Genomic DNA, 24509 nt, shown 5'->3' on the forward strand with positions numbered 1-24509 from the left:
CAAATGGCCTATTTTAGTACAAAAATATGTTATTTCATAGCTCATTTTTGTATAAAATGTAATTTCATATTTAGTCAATTTTTCCCTGGAGTGTGCGCATAGAATAACAACCAAAATATATTGCAAATTTGAGTCCTACTTCTAACTCACAGATATCAACTGCTCAATGCCAGAAGTGGGTAAGTGCAATAGCTGCCATGTGTAGTTGCCATGTGTAGATAAGTACAATATACTATGTAAGTTGCCAAATGTTCACAGCAGCTATTGCACTTACCCACAACTGGCACTGAGCAGTCGATATAATCTGCCCCAAGATAAAATGGTAGCACCTGCAAGTACACAATATTGTAGATATTGTTTTCATAAATGATCCCGTTTTGAACAAAATGAGAAATGAACGTTTTTCATTTCTTCATATTTTCCCATAGTTCAATCATCATCATCATCATCAGTGGTATACTGTTTTATAGGAGGCATGTCAGTGGCGTAGCGTCATAGGGGCCCAGAGGGGGCATGTGCCCCCATCAATCTGAAATTTTTTTAAATCCCATCTGCTTTGCTCTGTGTCCACCTGCAATAGAGGCCGTCAGCGTGACGTCATTTGCCGCTATCTTGTGGGTACACGCTGTGATGGTCGTTCGATCTCCATGCGTGGACAACAAAATCACCACGTTGATGTGTGATAACAGCTGCGTGGCAAGCTGCGCCCTGCGCGTAGTGTCTGACACATGAACACGCAGATCATTTGTACCCACAAGATGGCGAAAGGCCGACAGCCTCTATATGCTGCCACTATCTAGCATATAGGGCTCATTATGAAAAGTTGGCCGTTCCATTTCCCATCCTCTGTGTGTGTGGAGGGGGGCCATGTGCGTGTCACCTTTTTTATACCACATCAGAAAGTTGTTTTGCAGAAATGAATTATTTTGCCATTTTGTTGAAAATTTGAAATATTCAACTATTCTTTGTTCTACTTTCAACAGTCTCTTGTGTAAAAAGTACCTCTTGCAAACAGTAAACAGTATGGTAAAGAGGTCAATGTAAATATATTATTATTGAGATAGCCGTCATTTTCTTGCCTTTGACGTTCTGTTGATTAAATTCCATTTAAAAGCCCGATACATGTTCAGTAATGAATGTTAAAAAACAATGAATAATGAAAGAGTCGCCCCATCGCTCAGCAAAAATATATGTGATGGGGAACTCAAGTCATTAGCCTTTACAAGAGCCATTCTTTTCAACTAAGCAACATCAAACCCTCTTCTATACAAGTATTAACCTCATTATATCACCTAATAAAAAATAAATTTAACTACCTTTTATAATACCTTTGAATATAAGTAGGTCTCCTCAATAAAACAAGATTCTAGACAATTTCACCAAATTTTCAAATGTCAAACTATTTTGCATTACTCAAGTGAGTTGAAAACATCGAGCGAGCCAGCCAACGATACGTACGTGTGTGCGTGCAACCTGCGCCTCGCCATCCACTGCTGCTTTAAACAGAGACAGGGAGATGTTTGTTGATTTAAATAATACATGTATCTTCCTTCCTACAGTATGTTGTAAAACAAGCCCCATATCAGCCCTGCGTTTAAAAACGCTTTAGTTTTTTTTGTTGCAACTTTCACGGCAATTTTTTTCGCTGCAACTTTGTTTTCGCTGTGTGTACTGTCAAATAATAAACCTTACTGTAAAATTTAATTAATCTGACATGAAATGAGAAGTGAAAAGAAAGCTTATGATATTTCTCACAATTCTGCAAAATAAAATCCAAGATTGGAAGAAGGTAAATAATAATAATAACAAACATTTACATATAGCGCAATATACATCTATGATCCAAGAGTGCTTTACAAAGCAAATCAATAAAACAATTTATCTACAACTCAAAAATACCTTAAATCTACGCACAATATGTGCAAAACATGAGTAAAATAGAAGGAACAAGGAAATTTACATGAAACACCTATAAAATACAACACAGGATTCAAAAAGCATCAACAGGAAATTGTCAGAAACAACAAGAACAAATAATCATCAGTTCTGTTTTGAGAAGGCTCTTGAAAGTGTTCACGGATGGAGCCCGAGTGTTAACAGAAAGATGGTTCCAGAGCATTGGCGCAGCAGATACAAATGCTGTGTCGCCGTAAAAATAAGTGGAGAACATCCAAGAAATTTTGAGCAGGTTTTGAGAAGAGGAGCGAAGATTTTGCGAGGGGTTGTATGGTTCGATGAGATTGGCAATGTGGTCCGGTGCTAAGCCATATTGAGCTTTGAAGGGAATAGGCATGAGTTAGCAGATGATCCCAGATCTGATTGGAAGCCAGTGAAGACTATCCAGTACTGGGGTGATGTGGTCTTTCCGAGAAGCAAGTAAAACAAGCCGAGGAGCTGTATTTTGGAAATAATAATTTCTTAAATTGCACTTTTATGGAGACGATGCTGCTAATTATCACATGTCCTTAACCTGTATATTTCCCTAGATTAATTGTGTTCCCATATTTGAATCTTTAATATAAAGGTCTATAACATATTGCAATTACCATTAGCGCCTAAACCTTAATTATACATCGACTTGATTATACACGATGCCCTGAATTAAGGCAAACAAATCGCTCCATCAGAGAGGCAAGCTCAGGGTCAGTAATATCATTAATTCACCACTAATTACTAACGATATCTTCCGGCATTAGGATCCCCAACATGCTCATCTATCAGGCCACAGTTCTTCAATCCCCATACATTTGTACATGTACCGAATGACCTTTGCATATGTTGGGTACAGAAACTCATACTCTACAACTTGAGGTTAACTGTTGAGCTGTGATTGTTGAATTGAGTTTCATGAACTATGCAACTGTGTATGAGGCTATTACGGCTCATAGATTACATAGCAAGCAAGAGCCATATGGGGTTTACATCAAGCTTGTAACTTTCATTAGAATCCCGCTTTAAATAACCTGCAAATAGATCATGTAATCTTCATGTGTCAAGTTCAGTGTTAGGCAATATACTCAGGGTTTTGTATGAAATTATCATAAGTGCTCCATCATAGGCAATAGGTTTGTGCATGGAATTATAATAAAATGCTGTCTATAGGACTCATTTAGGGTCCTTTTACAGAGTTCAACATGTTCAATGTTATGCAATAGGGGGTACCCCACACGTTTACTGTTTCATATGAAATTTTCATCAGGGGTACCCCTAAACTCTTACTGTTTCATATGTATTTTTCATATAGTGCTTGGTAGGACCCATTTAGGGTTTTTTAGTTTGTGATAAGTTCAGTGTTCAACATACAATACACTCTTATCTAAGGTTTTGTATTGAGTGCCTTTACATTTTTGCCGAGTTAAATATTTTGCTGTTTTGGGAATTATCATAAAATGGTTGCCAGACCTATTAGGTCTTTACGTTTTCCATGTTAGGACATCTATACCCCCTTGATTTTACATCTAAACACCATGTTAATGCATGAGGCCATTTTTTTATTGAGCAAGGTCTAAAAACCGGGAATGTCCTCGGTTTTGTGTGTCCCCTGTTACCAAGGTTTTATTCAAGGGTGTGTCCATTGTTCATGGTCAAAATCAACACACCCCTGCACACCCCTACACACACACCCCACCCCCACACATGCAGGCACAGAATTTTTTTTTTTTTATTCCATTCAGCGATCCCAGCAAAAGTGTAAGGAAATAAAATTGTGAACAAATTGCTTTTAAAGTGAAGGATAAGTCATTTAAATTGTCATTAGGTATTTTTGAAATGAAAGATTTGGCAAAAACAAAAAAAGGGAAACAGCAGCATTGACGAAAAAGTTAAAACCCCAATCATACAAGTGCTAATTTCTCTACTATAAGTAGAGAGATTAGTTTCATGTAAAATGTCCTATTTTGGTCTTTAATAAATGGCTTTTGGCTTAACCACTAGCAGGCTATGCACTACTATAACAAAGGTGCAAAATTTTGATGACTTTTACCATTTTCCGAATGAGCAAATCACTGAATAAGTCTGTAATTGCAAACCACTTCTGATCTATTATCATCATCATTGTTTTCCAAATTTCACACGTATTAATCGTCGCATACAATCACTAAAAGAGCAGTCGTGCAGATTTCTTTGTTTTCATGATGTTACAACATAAGTTAACTCCTATGGGTAAAACATTCCTTTAATAATACACCACCCACATGAACTATTGTATTCAAATATCTACAGAGACTATAAACTGAATAAAAGAAAGAACATAAGTGGTGAATAATGGAACAATAAACTACATAAAAGAAACAATATTGAATAAAGGAAACAATAGAATAAAAGAAACATAAGTGATAAAAAGAAATAATAAATTGAATAAAAGAAACATTAAATTGAATACATTAATAGAAAATCAAAGCAATATATACACTTTTTCATCACTTGCATCTGCAGTTGTGAATGGTTTGAATATGCTCTGAGTATTGCTAATGACTACAGGGATCACACCATTCAAGAAATTACAATCTTCAAACAATTTCTTTATGTTGTTAAACTTTTGTTTTAATCGTTCAAGACTCAAAAATATACCTCATCAAACACTAAAACAACACTTGGCATGTTGGTACTCATTGTTTGAAAATATGGTACTGGTTATTTGGAATTGTAATTTTATGGTAAAATATTTTTGATTGCACTGAATAGGCCTTCAAGCCCAGGGGGACCACTCACATAAATGGTCTGTACGCATGCGAGACCAAAAAAACAAGTAAAAAGGGGTGTTTTTTTAGGCAAGGCAAGTTACACGCGTGATGCATTTTAAGGGTCTAATAAACACTGATTTTCAAGAATAAGGGTAGTTTTCTGAAACTGAACAACTTGTTTAGGGTGCCTTTTTAAATTTTTGGTAAATTACGAGTCCAAAAAAGGTAGATTTTCTTCATTTTTGTTGCCAAAAACTCATTAGGGGGTAAATTCTATATCAAATTACCTTATTAAGGGGCTAAATTTGCTGGCAGGGTAAAACTCATTCACAAACTGGTCACGCATGCGTACACTATCATACTTGAGTGGCCCCCCTGGGCCTACAAGCAGGGTGCCAATCTCAAGAACCACTGAACCAATTCTAGGTACAGTTGTACACATTTTCATGTAGGCCTACTCTTTCATGCACATTCCAAATATACTCATGCAAATCAAATTTTGGCAAAAAAATGTTTCTAGATGTTTTCATCCATAAGCCACGCCTACTAGTAAGTAGAAAATGCTGAGGTGTGGTCCCAGCCGATTTGTGCTCCTTCGTCTTTATGGAAAAATATTTTTGATTGCACTGAATAGGCCTACAAGCAGCAGGCGCGTAGCGACCAATTTCGGATTGGTGGGATCACCAAAGTATGAAATGTATAATACCCATATTATGGACGCGAAGCGGCCATCCCGGAGCGCTTGCGCGACGCAGGGGGGTGTCTGAGGGTGGATGTGCCCCCCCTCAGGATTGGGACATTTTTGAAATGAAGGTCCGATTGAAGCCATTTGGTTGATCTTTTTTACACTATTTGTGTACACAATTTCGTTTGAAAAAGTTTGAAAAATGGACAATTTTTCCAAGAAGACTATCCCACACTAAACATACCAAAGGACATAATAATGCTAATAAAAATATCGAGCAATATTCTGAGAAAAATGAATAATTCAATATTATTTTTTCTTTTTTCTTTAACAAGATATTGGTCGGATCAATCCCTCTGATCCAAACCGTGGCTACGCACCTGACAAGCAGGATGCCAATCTCAAGAACCACTGAACCAATTCTAGGCACGGTTGTACACATTTTCATGTAGGCCTACTCTTTCATACACATTCCAAATATACTCATGCAAATCAAATTTTGGCAAAAAAAAATTACCTAAAAGATTTTGAATGCCATTTAGCATGCATATAGACTCAGTATAAAAGATTTCTACATAACCCCTCCATTCCTACATACAAATGAAACACTTTAATTGTTACAAATTTGCCCTCCTAGAAGTCGTCTGCTCCTAGAAGTCGTCTGCTAAGTAAGTGATGGAAACCGCAAACAGCAGCATGACTCAACGTCATAATTGCACCAAATTTACCACAAGTTTTGTCTTGCAGGCTCAATTATAAATAATTCATACAATTAATAGGATCTTAAGTCATTGCAAGAAACCAGTTTTTTTTCTACTTTAGCTAATGCTCAGACACACCGCCATTGCCAGGTTGAGTTTGTCAATTTTAATGCACTTGGTGTTGTTACCGCTACAGAGTGAAATGTTTCTAGACTTTTCATCCATAAGCCACGCCTACTAGTACTATAGAAAATGCTGAGGTGTGGGAAGTCTCGGTCCCAGACGATTTGTCCTCCTTCGTCTCTAAACAAACCGTCTGGCGACAACCTCAAAGTATGTCTTTTCTGATTGGCTGAACATCAACTCAGTAAAATACAAAGTTGCCAAATAAGGACTGTGATTCAACAATTGATGGACAGCCATGCGGTGATAAAAATCAACACAACGTAATGGACTGCGAGTCGCTGACATGAAAGGCAATATCAGATGATTGGCGCCTCAGTAGCTGCAAGCTAGCGTACATTTCGCGTTTGCGTACCTACAAAATACGATGTTTGTATTACTTGCATAAGTCACGCCCTAATTCTGCGGCCATATGGTTCCATATAGCCAATTGAAAACCTTTTTATTTGGAAATTCATTAACCAATCAAATCAAACCAAACAAATTTTATGCACATGGCAAATCATCAGAGAAGATATCTTACCTTTCCCAGAATACTTTGCGACATGATACATCACCTCATTTCATCACGTTCCATTTGTTTTTATGTTGCGAATAGACTGGCTAAACATGGGTCCAGAGTCATGAAATAAACATATTTTACAAGATCTGGATGTGCTCTGTTCATTGAGGTACCTTTTGTCCAGTACTGGAGGACTCGAGTCCTGGTCCTGACTCAAGTCCGTTTTTCAAGGACTCAGACTCGGAAGCTAAAGACTCAGACATTGAGGACTCGGACTCGGACATCAGAAATTGGCAGGGACTCGGACTTAGACTCGAACACCAAGGACTCGGACTCGGACATTAAGGATTCGACTACACCACTACTTTTGTCACTATTGACCCATGTTGTACTGGATAGCAAAACAGTTCAGAAAATAGAAGCAATGCATTGTGGGACCTGTAAGATATCTTCTCTGGCAATACCCTGTTTCAATTCTTCTATATTTTGAAAATCAACATTGTGTACAATTTGTGGGATAGGCTTTTACAACAGGAGTAGCTCTGGCTCTGAAAAGAGCTCTTCACTGAAGTATGCCCCTTGCCAACAGAGAACAAGCAGACCTTGCCTATTTGCTTATGTAAAAGGTTTGGTGACTCTGAAAAGAGTCATTTTTTCAGAGCCACCACTAGGCAAGGGGCGGCCTACATGTTTTCATTCTTAGGTACTTTGTCTTGAAGAAGAGCTACTCCTGACGAAAGCTTGACAGCTTGTCCGACGACGAACCCGCTAAAATCTTACCAATAGTTTACAATGGTAAATCTACAGTCCTGTATGAGCTACAGGGTGTCCCAAAAAAAAGAGGCCCCTCATTGTGCCCTCTTTTTCTCCTATTTCTGAAAAGTTGATTAAATATATTTTGGTATGTAAAGAAACCTTAAATTGTTAGCTTTAATAAACCAAAACAATTATTTCAATCGGCTCACAACTTTTGAAGATATGCCCTTTTGAATAAAAGTACCCGTTTTTCACTCTGTCCACGGATAGCAAACAGAGTGGTTGGGATGGCTCATGCTGTGGAGTGGCCTGCACGATCACCAGACCTCACATCACTTGATTTTTTCCTTTGTGGCAAAATCCAAAATCTTGGAAACGTATTACTGAATGATTAGCAAGTATCAGGCGCACAAGGATGGTACGCAAACGCAATTGATGCAATGAGGAGTGAGGACCAGGGCTGAAACCTGTATTCGCCAAGGAGGCAACCAGGTAGAGGGCAGAGCAGCACAGTAAACTCACTTCAGAAGAACCAAAGACAAACCAAACAGTCTTTTAGGGCTACCCTTTATCCTAACAAGAGAAATGACTTATGTTGTAAATTTTAAAAAAAGCAAGAAACAACAAAGTAAGAAAGTAAGAAACATAATCAAATAAAAAGGCATAAATAACCTAGAAAAAATAAGTAATTGCAAGTAAAGCAAAAGAAGTCCCATTCGGCATCCATTTTACCCACAAATTAATGACACTATTAACAAAATCCATTGCCCATAAACCCACCGGTAAAGCCCATTCCATAAATAAAGTTATCATTGAGGAATGTTTGATATTCCTGCATGGTATGTGTACTCCTTTTCAATCTTTGAAGTAGCCAAACCTTCTCCGTGGACAGAGTGAAAAAACAGGTACATTTCTTTAAAAGAGCATATCTTCAAAAGTTGTGAGCGATTGATATAATTGTTTTGGTTTATTAAAGCTAACGACTCAATATTTCTTTACATACCAAAATATATTTGATCAACTTTTCAGAAATAGGAGAAAAAGAGGGCGCAATGAGGGGCCTCTTTTTTTTGGGGACACCCTGTACATGCAGCCTTTACAGCTTACCTGTCAAGAAGCATGAAACCATGCAGGTGTATTGCAGCTATTTATGGTTGGGCTGATTTCTGAGAATTGTTTTGGTGAATTGAAGTAGGTGGTGTGAAGCTTTTACAAGTGCAAGCATGTACATCTTACACTACAAGATTCCTATTGGGGTTGCCTGCACAGGTACACCGTCGCCACAGTACTTGACTGGTACTGAGCGGTACCAGGGGAGTACCAGTGCAGTACCACTGCTGGTGGATCCTGTGCAGTAGCAGCAGTGGTACTGTTTAGGTACTCTGTGTGTACAGTCAGGTACACTGGCGATGGTGTACCTGTGCAGGGGCCCCAATGGGAATCTTGTGGTGTACATGACAAATTCAAGTTAAGTAAAAACCCAGAACAAGAGACTATGCCATAAATAAAATGCAGTATTTAGAAGCTGATCACATAAAGAATTTGTTTGTATTTCATTTTGAAATTCTGCATGCAATTAGATAAAAGTTAAACAAATTGCAGTGCCATCAAAATTTAACCCAAGAATGTATGAGGTCAGTGGTGGTGCCATGGGATGGGAGAGGGGCATTGGGGTATTTTCCCCTCAATTTTGGACTTTGCCCTCCCCATTTAAAAATCGCTAAATGGCAGGGAAATGTTCATATTTTGCCCTAGCTACCAACTTTTAAGTTGAATTGAAATGAGTTTTAAAAAACTCATTTCTCGATCAAACTACATTATATTTAAGAGATATTACGAAAATGGCAGAATTCAGAATTGTTTAACAATTAAAAATGTCATCAATTGATTTTAAATCAACATAGCTTCACATTATTTCGACAAAATATACAAATGTTATCGCTTTCGGCAAGGTGCCTTCAATCCATGCGACTTTACACATCTACATTATACATGTGTATGCTATTGAGTTAAGTATTACTCAGTATTTATCAGAGTTCATTCACACTATATGGCAGTATTTATGTATATCTGAATTGTCAATACTTGCGGATCATAAAGTGCATAAATGCAAAAATGTTGGGTGCAAAAATTGCTGCCATTTATGAAACACTGCATCAATTTCATTTTATTGAAAGCGATTGTTTCACAAATCATGAGCTGGAGAAATATGTAGATGTTGATGTCTTCTTTGTTCCATGATCGACATTATAGCCAGGATTTATTTGGGGGTGGATTTTGAAAAAGTAGACTTTTTTCTCCAAAAGTGGACCAAGAAAGCATAAAATACCTAATTTTTTTGCTCACTACATGGTGTTTAAGATGAAACTGGGTTAAAGGATACCTCTTAAAATGCAAGTATTTCTCAAGATGAACTTCCCAAAATGTGTTCCCCTTCACCCTCCCACCCCCTTTTATGTTCTTTGAAACTTGAACAACATCAAACACATCACTGGGGGAGCTTTGCACCCGGGCTTTGCACACCTCTATGGAGCTTTGCCCACATTTTGGATGTAAGCATTCACCTGGTTTACACACATATAAGCTATGTTCAAATAGGAGCTTACCTCAGACTTAGGTTGCCTCTGAGGTTACCTCTGAGGTACTTTTATTGTAAATATCGCTAAATCATGGGTGGCTAACTTAAAGCCAGACAGTGCTGCCAAAACTTTTCCGTGCCAAGGCCCAGCAAATTGGCTCGCCAGGCCACCGTGAATAGCTCTCAAGTAGCCCAATTTAAATCACCCAATTGAGCAGAAAAGCACTTGACAAAAACTTCTAGTACTTAACAGGAAGTTACTGAGTTACTGACTGATCCATATAATTGGTCACAAAACCCATTGTTATTGCATGGGTTTTGCGACCATTTATGGATGCCCTTTTAAAAAAGGGCTTTTCGCAAGCCACAGCCTCACTTTTCTCAAAAACAGTTGAGATTTTTATATCACTGGAAACTTTTAGCTTCTAATGTTTATGTATCAAAAAATTCTTGCAGATTAATTCGTTTAGCAAAAATATCGTCAAATTTTAATTTTGTTCTGGTATACCAGAAAGAAATTACGACAGTGGCATATGGAGCAGTGTAATACACATAATCATGCATTACTCGCAAAAGCAAAATCGGAATTAACTGAAATTTTGGGAGTAAGCTTTTTCCGTGGATATCTACTGAAAAATGTCATTAAAAGAGGATGCTATAGGATCAAATCATCCTTTAAAACCTTCAGAATTTGGCCATTGAATTGAAAGTATAAGTCAAATTATTCCCGCGACCTGACTCTTGCAAAGTAGCCCAATTTTAGGCAAATAGAGGCATGGTTATCTGAGTAGCGGCAAGTGATCGCCAAGTAGCACAATTGTGGTTGGCATCACTGCAGCCAGAAGGCACATGTAACTCTCAACAATTATGTCCAATGCATCCTGCGAAGTCATCTCTTGGAAAAGAATAACCATGACAACATAAAATATAATAAAAAGCAAAAGTTTGTAACAACAAAACACTGTATGAGACTCGTCAAACTGCCTAAAATTGGCAATATGGCCCACTGGTTCAAAAGGATGGCCACCTCTGTACTACCGTACTGACGCGAGTATAGTCCCACCTTCGAGTAAAGTCCCACCCCCAAATTTTCGAAAAATGTCAGAAATGCCCCCACCCTGTAGCGCCGCAACTGGGTATAGTGCACTACCACAAATCTATTCTGATGGTAAATAATCCGGGTAACGGTCAGGTTTACTTTATAACCCGATACTTGTCCACACTGGAGCCAAATCTAACCTACCTTGGAGGTAGCTTCACTAACTCAAAAGGTAGAGCTTACCTCTAATGTCGTCTGAGCAACCCTATACAATACATATAAAATAGATGTAATGGATCCCTATGTCCCGCTTGCCTACATACCCAGCTGACTGGGATAGCTTACTCGTACTTTTAATTATAGATTGTAAGCCTACGAGCTATGTCTCCAGCTTCGTTCAATAATTGCTAATCTCTCTCTCCTTCTCTTTCTCTCTTTATCATACAGACATATCTTAGGCTTTAGGAAGATCTTTAATGTGGGTGTGGGTGTCAGATTCATGTTCATTGCATTGCCATGATTGGACATTTGTCCGCACTTGGAGGTGGGATAACAGAGGAATGTCCTCATTTCTATTCCTGTGTGTCCGCTTTTAAACGCAGATTTCTTGTGGGTTTGTCCTCGTTTGCCAGTGTTTATGCAACAAAATTGAGTTATCATCAACCCAGTGCTCTTGGAGCACGAAACATATCTGTAACCCCTACCCTAATCCTAACAGTAACAAAGTTATAGTGCTCCTGGAACACTGTGTGTTATGATAACTCATTTGTTTGTACACCCTAATTGCAAATGAGAAATAACCTAATCTAAACAAGGATTTTGTACAATCAAAACTATGCTCCAATTCTGTGAACCCCTTAAAATTGTATCCCATAGCCGCAAATGAGACATGGTCTTATATGGATTTTTACATACACTGGTAGGGAAAAGGAACAATAGACACCCACGGTTAGTGGGTGACCATGGTCAGGTTAACATGGTGTGCCCTAATTTGCCTATGTTTAAAAATGCACACAGGGCTGGATTTAGCATTGGGCCAGATGGGTCCGGGCCAGGGCCCCTAAATCTTCCTGTTTAGCCCATGTTATGGGCCAAAATAGGGTAAAATTGAAGCACGAAGCATGCGATATCCCTTCAAATAGCAAAATTCACCTTCATTTTGGACTAAAATAGTCTGAAATTTCAGGAAAGTATGCCGCCCCTCCCCCCACCACACTTGGTCACTTAAGTGCAAGTGCCTAATCCTCATGGTGAGCTTGGGTACCTCCAAATTTTGGCCTGGCCCAGGACCCCAAAAAGGTAAATCTGGCCCTGTATGCACATCCACCCCCACATAACACACGCAAACCCACCCCTGTTTGTAAATACCTGCAAACCAGGACCTCATTCTGCATATGATTTGATCTATCCAAGGACACTGACACCCGATTTCAATCGACACACCATGGACCTACCCCACATACACACGACAACTTCCTATCCAACCGTGACTTGTCCTGAACCCCCCAAAAGTGGACCACATTTACATGTATTTTTGCATAATTTGCATTTTCCTGGTTATAGCTAGCAGCCGTGGACGTCCACGGTTGCAGGAGTGTCCACAGTCTCTCTGTGTGTATTCTAATATAGGTCCACCTTTGCAGGTAATTATATGCACATACGAACCTCGCCCACCCCATCCACCTACACCATTGCACACAATTCATCAATGGTCATTGCAACAAAAAGATATTTCTGACAATCATGATATAAAACTAAACATTTGGTCACCAAAGACATCAAATATTCAGATCTATATATATTATCACCTGCATGACTTACCGTTGTGCTATGTTGTTGTGCTGGATACGCAGGGTAAGGCTGAGGAGGTGGGAATCTAGCTGACGACGTAGCTGTCGCTGCCATGTGTTGCTGCCTACTTGGGAAGAACTGTGTTAATCCTTGAGCTGATGCCGCTGCAGCCGCGGCAGCCATCGCCGCCGGATTCTGCCACATCACCGATCCTGCCGACGGGTATGTCTGGGGGTACGTCTGTGGGGACATAGCTCGTTTATTCGGATAGATAGGCCTCTGCTGTTGTGCCACTGATGACTGCTGTTGTTGATGCTGTGTATGCAAGAGAACAAGAGATTGATATCAGTACACGATTGGTAAATGACCTGTGTGAGCGCTAAGTAGTAAGTCGTCAGTCAATGTTATACATGGTGATGAGGATGCTGCTGCCGTAGCGTTATACATCTTAAAGGGAGATTCCCAATATTGACTATACGATGAATAGAAAAGGTCAAAAGGTTACGAGGTCAGATCCATAGATGCATGGAAGATTGATTTTCCATGTTATGCATTTGAATCTCTCAAGGCACAGTTCAGTTTATTTTAGAGGTATAATCATAACTTACCATCTGGTTAAGAAAGGATGAGGTTGAAACAAGCAAAAAATACACAGAATCAATTTGTAGACTTAATCATGCATTGAGCCGGTCACCAATTGTAAGCTGTGTCTAATGTGCATGGGTATGCAATGTACAACTACTAAAAATAAAAACAAATGAATTGACTTCAAAATATATTCCTTCAGCATTCCTTTTAACAATCAGTCTCTAAAACTGATATTTTCACCTAAAGATGGTGATACTATTTTTAATAAATAGTTTATGCATAATTCTCTTATCCCAATCTTTGATGTCCTATTTAGATAAACTGACCTATTATAATAGTGTTGCAGCATTAATGGGTTTGAAGGAATTGTCAATTGGATAATTTAGATCTACATTATGCAACCTGCTTCATAAAATAAATCTGCTGATGAAAAGGAGTTGAAAGTGATAGCTGCCATGTGATGAGGAATAAATATAATGCAATCAAGCTGTGGTGGTGCCTTGAGGTGGAGGACATCCCCCTTGACTAAACTTGGGAATCCCCGTTCCCCCCTCCCATCAAAACAAGAAATTCAAACCGTACCATTTGGAGGAAAATTGTCAAGTTTTCAACAAATTTTCTGTTTTGTTTAGGCGGATGGACATTTTTCAAGTAGGGTCAGTCGGTCGCATGGGATAATTTTTTTTCTGGAGGCTAAAATGACCCTAAATCAGCATGAAAATTTGGCAAAAATTTGATGATTTTTTGCAAGCATATTTTCAAAAAATTTCAGTCAAAATCAAGAAATTTTGGCCCCAAAACTGCTGATTTTCCATGATTTTAGCAAAAAGTAAAAAAAAATCCCTCAAAACACAAAATCTGGGTCGGTCAGGCTTGTAAAACAGGTTTTTTTGTCACCTTATCTAGGACTTGTAGGGTTGTTATCAAAAATCTCTTGCTCTCCATTCCATTTGCCAACAATTGCTTGCCCATCCATCCCCAATTACAACCCAAGAAATATGAAAAATTAAAATAATTTGCCATCTGTTGTCTTTATGGAAATCATATTACACAAAAGGCAGCTATTTTATGTACACTTCAAATGAATCCACACTGAATAAACTAAGGATGGATAGTGAATGTCTAATGAGGCATGTCTATTCTGTTATTCCATGCATACATAGCACTGGGTTCTTGGTTTTAAAGGACCAACATACAATTAAATTCTTTAGGGAGCGATCGTTATTTACGACAGGGGGGAATGGGCGTTTTGAGGGGGGAATCCGAAATTTTTCAAAAAATTTTTCGTTGAACCAGGAGGGGGAATGTTAAGTTTTAAATGGAGAAATTCGGGAAAACAAGGGGGGAATCCGAAAATTTTGAGCGGACGCGAGGGGGGAACGCGAATTTTTTTGTCGATATTTTTTCCATAACGCCCATTACCCCCCCCTGCCGTAAATAACGATCGGTCCCTTATTGCAGCAGCTTCTTTGCCAATGCTCCTCAAAAATCTACAATGGATAGTGCATGGTTACTCAGAAAAGATGCATACACAACAATGGTTCTTAGCTTTAAAGAGATAACACTAGGATCCACAACATGTTCATCTATTTAGGGCACGGTTCTTTAACCCCAATACATTTGTACACAATGATTCATCGAATGACCTTACAAAATGTGGGTACACAAACTCATACTCTGCAACTTGAGGTCAAATTTTGCACTATGAATGTTTAATTGAAGTTATTGAACTATGCCATTGAGGTGAGGCCATTGTGGTCTACAGTGTATGCACTATTTACTGCACTGGTTTAAAGGGCCACCACATAATCTAATTCTTAATGAAGCAAAAGGCAGCTATTTTATCTATACCTGCCCAATATGAATCCACACTGAATAAAGTATGGATATTGAATGTCTGATGAAGCATACAATGTAGTAAATATGCCTACCCAACAATGGGTTCTTGGCTTTAAAGGGACAGCTCACTATTTACTTCACTGGTTTAAAGGCCCATATGCAATGCATGCAACCTAAAATAAAAGAACATTTTTGCCCATCATTATTTTGAATCCAAAGAAAAAACTGCAAACCTAAGATAATTCACAGCATTGGCCACCGAATTTCATGATCATTTGATGCGGATATGCCCAGCAATACATTATTTTGTGTTTTGGGGGGCTGGTTTGTTTTGTGCAAACCAAGTATATTAATTATTGGCTCATGTTTTTGGTAGTAATATGGCTCATGTGCTTGATAGTAATTTCCCACTTTTCCTTGTTGTTTCCCTTTTCTTCCTCTTCCCCTTTTTTCTACCCATTTTCTTACCTCTTGTTTTTCTAAGGTTGAAAGGGTTTGATTGAATCCCTCGACCCCCGGCCCACTAAAGGGCAATTTACCCCTATCTTTAGTCACTAATGCATAATGCTAAAATGGAACCCATATGAGAGGTAACACAATTCACCAACACCCCCCCCTCCTCAGCCAAATACTGGGTCTCCAATGTATCATACCAAAGTGGTGTCATTCATGTACAACAATGATGCAAAGCTTACTGTCAACTATGCACCTGCCCCATACATTGTATCTTGGCACAGACACAACCATTATGTACAATTCTATTGATACAGATCCCATCATATCATCTGCCCCATTATTCTAATTGGCCTGCAAGAATTATTCTCAAAATATTGACAGATGAAATTTGAATCCATCAGCCAAATGGGCTATTCCATTTGAAATCCACACTACCCCTGTGGAAGATTTTGCTAAAGTCTCCCACAGAGGGAGTATGAGATTTGATCACAACAGACAATTGGGTAACTTCCATTTGAAATACTCACTCCAGTTGTGGAAGATATATAAAAGCCATATACAGGGGGAGTATTGGTTTCAAAATGATTAACTCTAGCCAATTACATTTGAAAAACATACTCCCTCTTCCACAGGGGTAGTGGATTTCAACTGGAATAGCCAAATGAAACGCATCTCATTCACCCAAAATGACACTCAAACATTAAGGATACATCATCTCTGTCTATAGCTACTTTTTCGGCTCCTGTTTTACTCATGTTTTAATTTGATACCCTAACCCTATCCTTAACATGACTGTTACACTATCTCTAATTTACCCCAACCCTAAATCTAAGTCATAATAAAGGTAGCTAACGTTCAAAGAGAAAGGACAAAATTAATAAATAAGAAAGAATATAAATAAATAATAACATCACCCCTCTGCTAAACCTTCCAAATTTACAAAGAAACATCAAAATTCTAATAATTCTATTCCCTTCAAATTGGAAAAATACAATTAAAATGGAAACCATCAAGAATTAGCCTTTCAAATTATCATAATTGTAAGTAAAATTTCAATCTTCTAAAACTCTTTTAATCATCTACAAATTTGTAAAAAAAATGAATGAATGAAGACAGATTTTTGTAGCAATAATTTTCTCCCAAATCTGCTGGGATCTAATACTAACTTGTAATTATTTCCAGCACTCATACTATGAGTCAAAATCAGGCTCATTGCCAGATCTTTTTCATCAGGGTGCGGATAGAGAAATCTTCATTCTGCCAAAAGCAGACCTTTACAACTGATTTTTGGAGCCTAATTTCACAGAAATTTCACAGAAATTCTCATGATTTGGAGTATACTTATATAAAATTCTGCACCACCCCCACGCCATTCTCTAATTGCTAGGCCTTACATTTTATCTCTACATCAAATACCATTGCTTCAAACGTGAATGCACAGAATGAATGAATACAGCAGTATTTATCAGCATGTATTGGGCATTGATGAACTACTTGCTATCAGCAGTAGGTATAGGCATTGATGAACTACTTGCTATCAACAGTAGATATAGGCATTGATGAACTACTTACTATCAGCAGTAAATAGGGCACTGACAACTTGTTATCAGCAGTAGATATGGCAAGGATGAACTACTTGTTATCAGCAGTAGATATGGCACGGACGAATTACTTGTTATCAGCAGTAAATAGGGCACTGGTGACTTGTTATAGGGCAATGATAAACTACTTGTTATTAGCAGTAGATATGGCACGGACGAACTACTTGTTATCAACAGTAGATTTGACACGGATGAACTGCTTGTTATCAGCAGTAGATATGGCACGGACAAACTATTTGCTATCAGCAGCAGATGTGGCATGGATGAACTTCTTATTATCAGCAGTAGATATGGCATGGACAAACTGCTTGTTATCAGCAGTAGATATGGTACGGACGAACTACTTGCTATCAGCAGTAGATGTGGCATGGATGAACTACTTGCTATCAGCAGTAAATAGGACACTGGTGACTTGTTATCAGCAGAAGATAGGGCATTGATGAACTACTTGTTCTCAGCATAAGATAGGGCACTGGCAAACTACTTGTTATCAGCCGTAGATAGGGCACTGACGAACTACTTGCTATCAGCAGTAGGTATAGACATTGGGTCCTGTGTCACAACCTGGGGTACCTTTGTGTTACATAGTAAAAAAAATGGAAAGTTTCAAACATTTTACCTACACGTCTCATTTGAAGTGGTTCATCCTCCTGAGCATTTTGACACCTTTTTTATGGAAATCGGTTAAAAAATGAGAGAGTGCGGGCAAAAACAATCACAAAGTAGGTGGGATTTAACCCCACCTCTTTTTTCCACATTTACAATGCCATCAATAACAGATTTGTTTCTGTTTCGGATCATTTGTGCCCTCTCGATATCACTAAGCTCGAGGCCTATCTTTCTGCTCCTACACCGCCACCCACTTTACATGCATGGGATGTATAAGCTGAACTTCAAAATATCAAGCCATCAAAGGCATGTGGTCCTGATAGAATATCCCCTAAATTAGTCAAAGAATTTTCTTATGAATTAAGTACCCCTCTTACTGACTTGCTCAATTGCTCGTTTACTGAAGGTGTAGTCCCGAAACAGTGGAAAAGAGCTGTGGTTGTTCCCATCCCTAAGACACACCCACCTAGGGAAGACAAATTACGCCCTGTCTCCCTGACGGATTGTTTTGCCAAAGTCAGTGAGAGTTTTATTACCAACTGGGTGCTTGAGGATTGTTTCAGAGAAAATAGACACTCGACAAGTTGGTAATGTTAAGGGGGTGTCTACTGCCCACTACCTCGTTAGTCTTTTACATTTCCTACATACAGGTGCTGATGTTATCAACAACATTGGTACGGTGGTCCTCACTGACTTCTCAAAAGCGTTCGATATGGTTGACCACACTCTCATGATTGAAAAGTTTATTCATTTGGGAGTCAGGGGGGCCATCGTACCATGGTTGTGTGATTTCATCAACGAGCGTGTACAATGTGTTAAATACAATCAATCACTCTCAGATTTTAAAGTTTTGAAAGGGGGGCTCCCACAGGGAACAAAAGTTGGTCCTCTGGGATTTCAAGACATAATTAATGATGCTGCCACTAATATTGCCCCAAATACAAAGTGTTGGAAACATGTGGATGACCTGACACTTGCTGAGAATCGCACTCATTCCACGTCTGGCAAGCTCCAAGAGGTTTTAGATGATTTTTCGCAATGGACCAGTGACAATAAACTGTGTTTGAATCCCAGGAAGTGTCAGGCCCTCCTGGTGTGTTTTAAAAGAGATGTACTTCATCCATCTGTCTTGGGGATTAATAACACACCCCTTGAATATGTTAATGATGCAAAAATCCTTGGCATCTGGGTTCAAAGTAATCTTAAATGGGACAAAAACATCATGGAAATTACTAAAAAGGCCAACCGCAGACTGTACATGCTGTGCATGTTAAAAAAGTTCGGTTTTAACCATCAAGAACTGATAACAGTTTATAGAGGGTATATATGGCCTCTTTTAGAGTATTGTGACACAGCATGGCACTCATCTTTAACTGCTGGCCAGTCCAAATCACTTGAACAGCTGCAAAGAAGAGCTTGCAGGATAGTCCTGGGCAGGAATTTTACATCTTATTCTGAAGCACTGCAGGATTGTGACCTGGACTCTCTCTGTGACAGGAGGGTGGATCATTGTCTAAGGTTTGTCGAAGGGCTCTCCAATAATCCTAGAACAAATGATTTACTACCCCTGTCAGGGGCAGGGTCCATGGTCGCAACCTCACGCAATGCTGACAAATTGTCCCAGCTTTTTACCAGAACCTCGCGCTTCCAGGCTAGTCCAATTCCATATTTTATTAGTTTATTGAATAGTTAGGTTTTTCATATTACCTGCCCAGGGCTGTCCTGCTAACTGAATTCATCCAGCCCCTATATGCCACTGTTGATTTTTATGAAATTTTATCCCTTTATAATTTTTATTTACATAACTTATTTGATACTGATGTGTGATAAATTGTGTATTGAAATGTGTCACGTGCAATATTGTAATTTTGATTGTTGTATATAATATCATATATTTTTGATGTGTTTTAAAATTGTAAGTTTACATGTAATTCAGCCTTAGGGCTGCGATATGAAATAAAATAAACTTTACTACTACTTCTGAGCAAGTATTAGTCTTTTAAATGACCTTCTGTATTTATTTACTTGGTTTAGATGTCTGGGATTTCATTTAGACATTTTTTACTAGATTCAAATTTTTAATGGGGGTTTTAGATCAAATTTACGATACGAATCCCTCCTCCTAATCCTCCTCCTCCTAATCCTCAACCACCCTTGGCACATTTCATGCCAAACGTCATAAGAAAATAATTACAAATTATTTTAAAACAGGATAAAAACATGAGTAATATAGAATAAATTAGCCTCAATTTAACTTCTAAATGAAGGAATACTCAAGTGACAAGTCCAAGCTGCACATCAAAATGTAACAAAACCACCTTTTTGGGTACCCCATCCCCAGTATATGACACAGGATCATTGATGAACTACTTGCTATCAGCAGTAGATATAGGCATTGATGAACTACTTGCTATCAGCAGTAGATATAGGCATTGATGAACTTCTTGCCATCAGCAGTATAGATATAGGCATATTGATGAACTGCATGTAGAGCAGTAGATGAAGACACTGATGAACTATTTGCTATGAGCAAAAGATATAGGCATTGATAAACTACTTGTTATCAACAGTAGATATACACATTGATGAACTACTTACTATTGGCAGTAGATAAAAGCATTGGTGAACTACTTACTATGAGCAGTAGATATAGGCATTGACAAACTACTTGTTATCAGCGGTACATATATGCATTGATGAACTACTTCTTATCAGCATTAGACAGGGCTCTGACGAACTACTTGCTATCAGCAGTAGATAAAGGCATTGATGAACTACAGTAAGCCAAATAATTAAGGTACCAGTTGTATTCACCCCTGTATATCCTAAATAAAGGCAAGTTAAACAAACAACCACTAACTGAACTCTTGAGCTCTGATTTAAGACCTTATTTGTTGAAATTGGTTCAGAATTAAAGAAACGGTGATCTAAAACCTAATGAAGAGACGAAATCAAAAGTTGCACTTTTGTGTTCGAATCAATGAAAGCACTACGCTAGTTTCACGTGCTAATCAATGGAAGCATGGCGCTAGTTCTCTCGTTCGCGAACGCTTTGCGTACAAATCAATAGGGGATGCAATGTAGCAAACTGCAACTTTTAAATTGGCATCTTCCTTGGGTTTTTGGATCGTCGTGTTTTTATTTCTAGAACAATTTCAACAAATGAGGTCTAAATTGAAGCTAAAAGATGCAGCTATTGGCTGCTGGTTCCAATTATGACATATCTGTCTTTGTTTAGGATATACAGGGGGTGAACATAACTGGTACCTTAATTTTTTGGCTTACTGTATATACTTGCTATGAGCAGTGTATATAGGCACTGACAAACTACTTGTTATCAGCAGTAGATGTAGACATTGATGAACTACTTGTTATCAGCAGTAGATATATGCATTGATGAACTACTTGTTATCAGCAGTAGATATATGCATTGATGAACTACTTCTTATCAGCATTAGATAGGGCTCTGACGAACTACTTGTTATCAGCAGTAGATAAAGGCATTGATGAACTACTTGCTATGAGCAGTGTATATAGGCACTGACAAACTACTTGTTATCAGCAGTAGATATATGCATTGATGAACTACTTGTTATCAGCAGTAGATACATGCATTAATGAACTGCTTCTTATCAGCATTAGACAGGGCTCTGATGAACTACTTGCTATCAGCAGTAGATATAGGCATTGATGAACCTTTGTAATCAACAGTTATAGTTGCTGATGAATTAAATGCAAAATTAGAATTTTGTGGTTCATAATTAATAATTTGTCCCAAACAAAGTTGGGTAAATAACAAAGGTTTATAAATACAAATAATATGCAATATGCAAATAAGCTCATTTATCATACCACTAAGGGAAACATCAAAGAACACCGATAACCTGATATATTTTCGTATCTAGTCAGTGAGTGCATATTTTACGCTTTATATCTAGTCAGTGAGAGCGTATTTCAGACGGCCGATCACGCTGCGTGTACAGCGAGGTACGCCGTATAAAGGCGATTCAGCGTAAAACTGGGCACGTAAAATGCATGCAATCTGTAATCTGGAACAGTCATCTATTTTTTGTAATGTTTTTCCTATTTAGCAGCAATTAAAATGTTTAAAAGCGTAATTATTTCAATATTTAGAATGACTTAGTGGTATGATAAATTAGTTATTAGGTGAAGCGGAGGTATGGTACGCGAAATTATCGTGCGCTCAGTGTCATACTGGGTTCAGCCTTCGACTTCACCAATATGACACTTCGCGCACGATAATTTCCCATACCATACCTCCGCTTCACCTAATAACTAATATTATAATACTCATTAAATTTGAATACAATATTTTAATACTTCATGTACTTGCAGCCAATTTTAAAAACAATTTCTCAGGTCAGAGCTCAATTTTCTTTTTTAATGGCTACACAAAGATACATGCTGCCCTAGCTTAATGCATGCGAGTAGTTACCCAATGTAAAGGGACTTAGAGATCCGTCGAAGACCAACAAATTTTGCAACAATTTTCAAAGTCGCATGAAAAGGCTGAAAAACAAGAAAATACCCTTAAACAATTTTCTTTTCAAAATATCATCAAAATGTGAATAAAAATGAAAGGTTGCAACTGTTTTTGAGATTGTGTCCCCTATTTGTGACCCGGCAGCACAAATGAGCCGTAAATTCCCTAAATTGTATTCTGAGTTACGGTGTAAAATGTGTACGAAGGTTATGTTCATCGGTAACTTAAGCTGGCCCGACATTCGTCTCATTTCGATAGTCAAAAACTAATCAATAATCCTATTGTTGAAGTGGATAATAAGCGTCTACCTTAGATGGCTATAGAACTTTTAATAGCTCTGGTCTTTGTTTGCTTATATTGCTAAATCCTGTTCAAGTGGTGGGTTACCAGGCATTGTATTTTGTACAGGTATGTATAACCAACAATTATCAATGAGAGAACTTTCTTAAACCTCGTTGACTTGGGGATGATTTGAAATGACCACCAATTATGACTGTTTGATATTTATTGCCAACAATGTGGAAAAAGAGACACATGTAAAAACGTAAAAAGCTATAATTTTGTTGAAGGAGCAAAGTTAAACAAACCATAACCCCGCTTCTGGATATCGTTTGAAGTCAAATGATATACCATTTTTAAGTTTATGATGTTTATTTTTTAAACACGAAATAAAACAAAATTGACCGGGGGAGGAATTTACGGCTCATTCGCTGTGGACGGTCACATTTGATCTGCTCAAAATTCCTTATGCTGAGCAAAAAGAATTAAGAATTGTCTTTTTTGGCACTGAAAACACAGTGTCTAGCTTATTCATTGCAGGAGTTAGTAACTAGATTTAGTAAATATTCTAAAAGTTCAATAAAAACATCATGTATGGAAACTAGTTTAGTTTGAGATTGATATAAAATAAAAGGTGACTTGTTTGATCGCCATCATGATGAGCAAAAGTTCTGTGTTTTTGTCCTTTCTAGTTTCTCAGTCAAGGGGTAACTAGATTTAGTAAATATTCTAAAAGTTCAATAAAAACATCATAATATGGAAACTAGTTTAGTGACGGATATCTGAATGTCCCTTTAAGGCGAGGTACCGGATGTTTTTTTCTGAAAGACAGCGAGAAATATCTAGTCTAAGTTGTTCAATTACAGAACTGCGTGAACATGGCTAACTATTGAGTCTATGGTAACCAAATTGAAGCCTTAGCAAGCTACATATGGGCCAACTTCCTGAGTAACATTAAGTGGCAATCTATATTTAGTTATATTGATACCGGATGGAAACTAGATGAAGAGATCACACTGCTACTCTAAACCTTAAATGGCAGTTTTCATCATATTATGGGAAATTGTAAACAGCCACTATACACCCTTGTACTCATGATAGAGTTTGTGAAACGTTTAGCATGTTTTAAGCGTCACTGCAGTTGAGCGAAACTGCCGTGAAAGGTTTAACTTTTAATCATATGTGAAATGATAACAGCCACTCTTGTACTCATGATAAAGTTTGTGAAACAGTTAGCACTTTTTAAGCGTCACTGCAGTTGAACATACTTGCATATAAAGTTCATACTTCTAGAATAAAGCCGATTCAGTTCCTCTCATTGTGGTATCTTCAAAAAGCAAAAAGCGCGAGCAGTCGCAAAACAGCCATCCTTTGCCATTCATATCTCAAAGGGTCCAAAACCTGCGGAAACTATAATCTTTTTTCAGATCTGTAGTTGGCTTTTTTTTGTCTATAAGTGAACCATTGGGATTATTTTAACATTCTTATACTGGAAAAGTCATATTTTACAAAATGTTCTTCCAAAATTGCACCTTTTAGAAATTTTATTTCTGTGCATGTTGTAATGGTGAGGTAGTACATGCCTTACACTATTAAAGGCAATATTCCTGACCTTTCAGCCTTACCTAATCGAAAACAAGTAAACATCCTTACAGAAAAATATTAAATATTGCTCGCAGCCAAAGTGTACTTCACAAGAATAACATGTAAGAATTA

General features: G+C 38.0%; 1 protein-coding gene across 6 annotated transcripts in view; it reads right to left on the reverse strand.

Annotated features, from left to right (window-relative positions):
• The window catches only part of LOC140150449 (RNA-binding motif, single-stranded-interacting protein 2-like), a 435798-nt gene that overhangs the window by 292007 nt on the left and 119282 nt on the right, over positions 1 to 24509 (reverse strand). For all 6 annotated transcript variants that reach the window (XM_072172466.1, XM_072172461.1, XM_072172467.1 and 3 more), the window contains exon 4: positions 12948 to 13232. In XM_072172466.1, coding sequence (XP_072028567.1) covers positions 12948 to 13232 — 285 coding nt within the window. The remainder of the gene's footprint in view (positions 1 to 12947; positions 13233 to 24509) is intronic.

Source organism: Amphiura filiformis, chromosome 4, assembly GCF_039555335.1.
Source record: "Amphiura filiformis chromosome 4, Afil_fr2py, whole genome shotgun sequence".
NCBI classification, from domain to species: Eukaryota; Metazoa; Echinodermata; class Ophiuroidea; order Amphilepidida; family Amphiuridae; genus Amphiura; species Amphiura filiformis.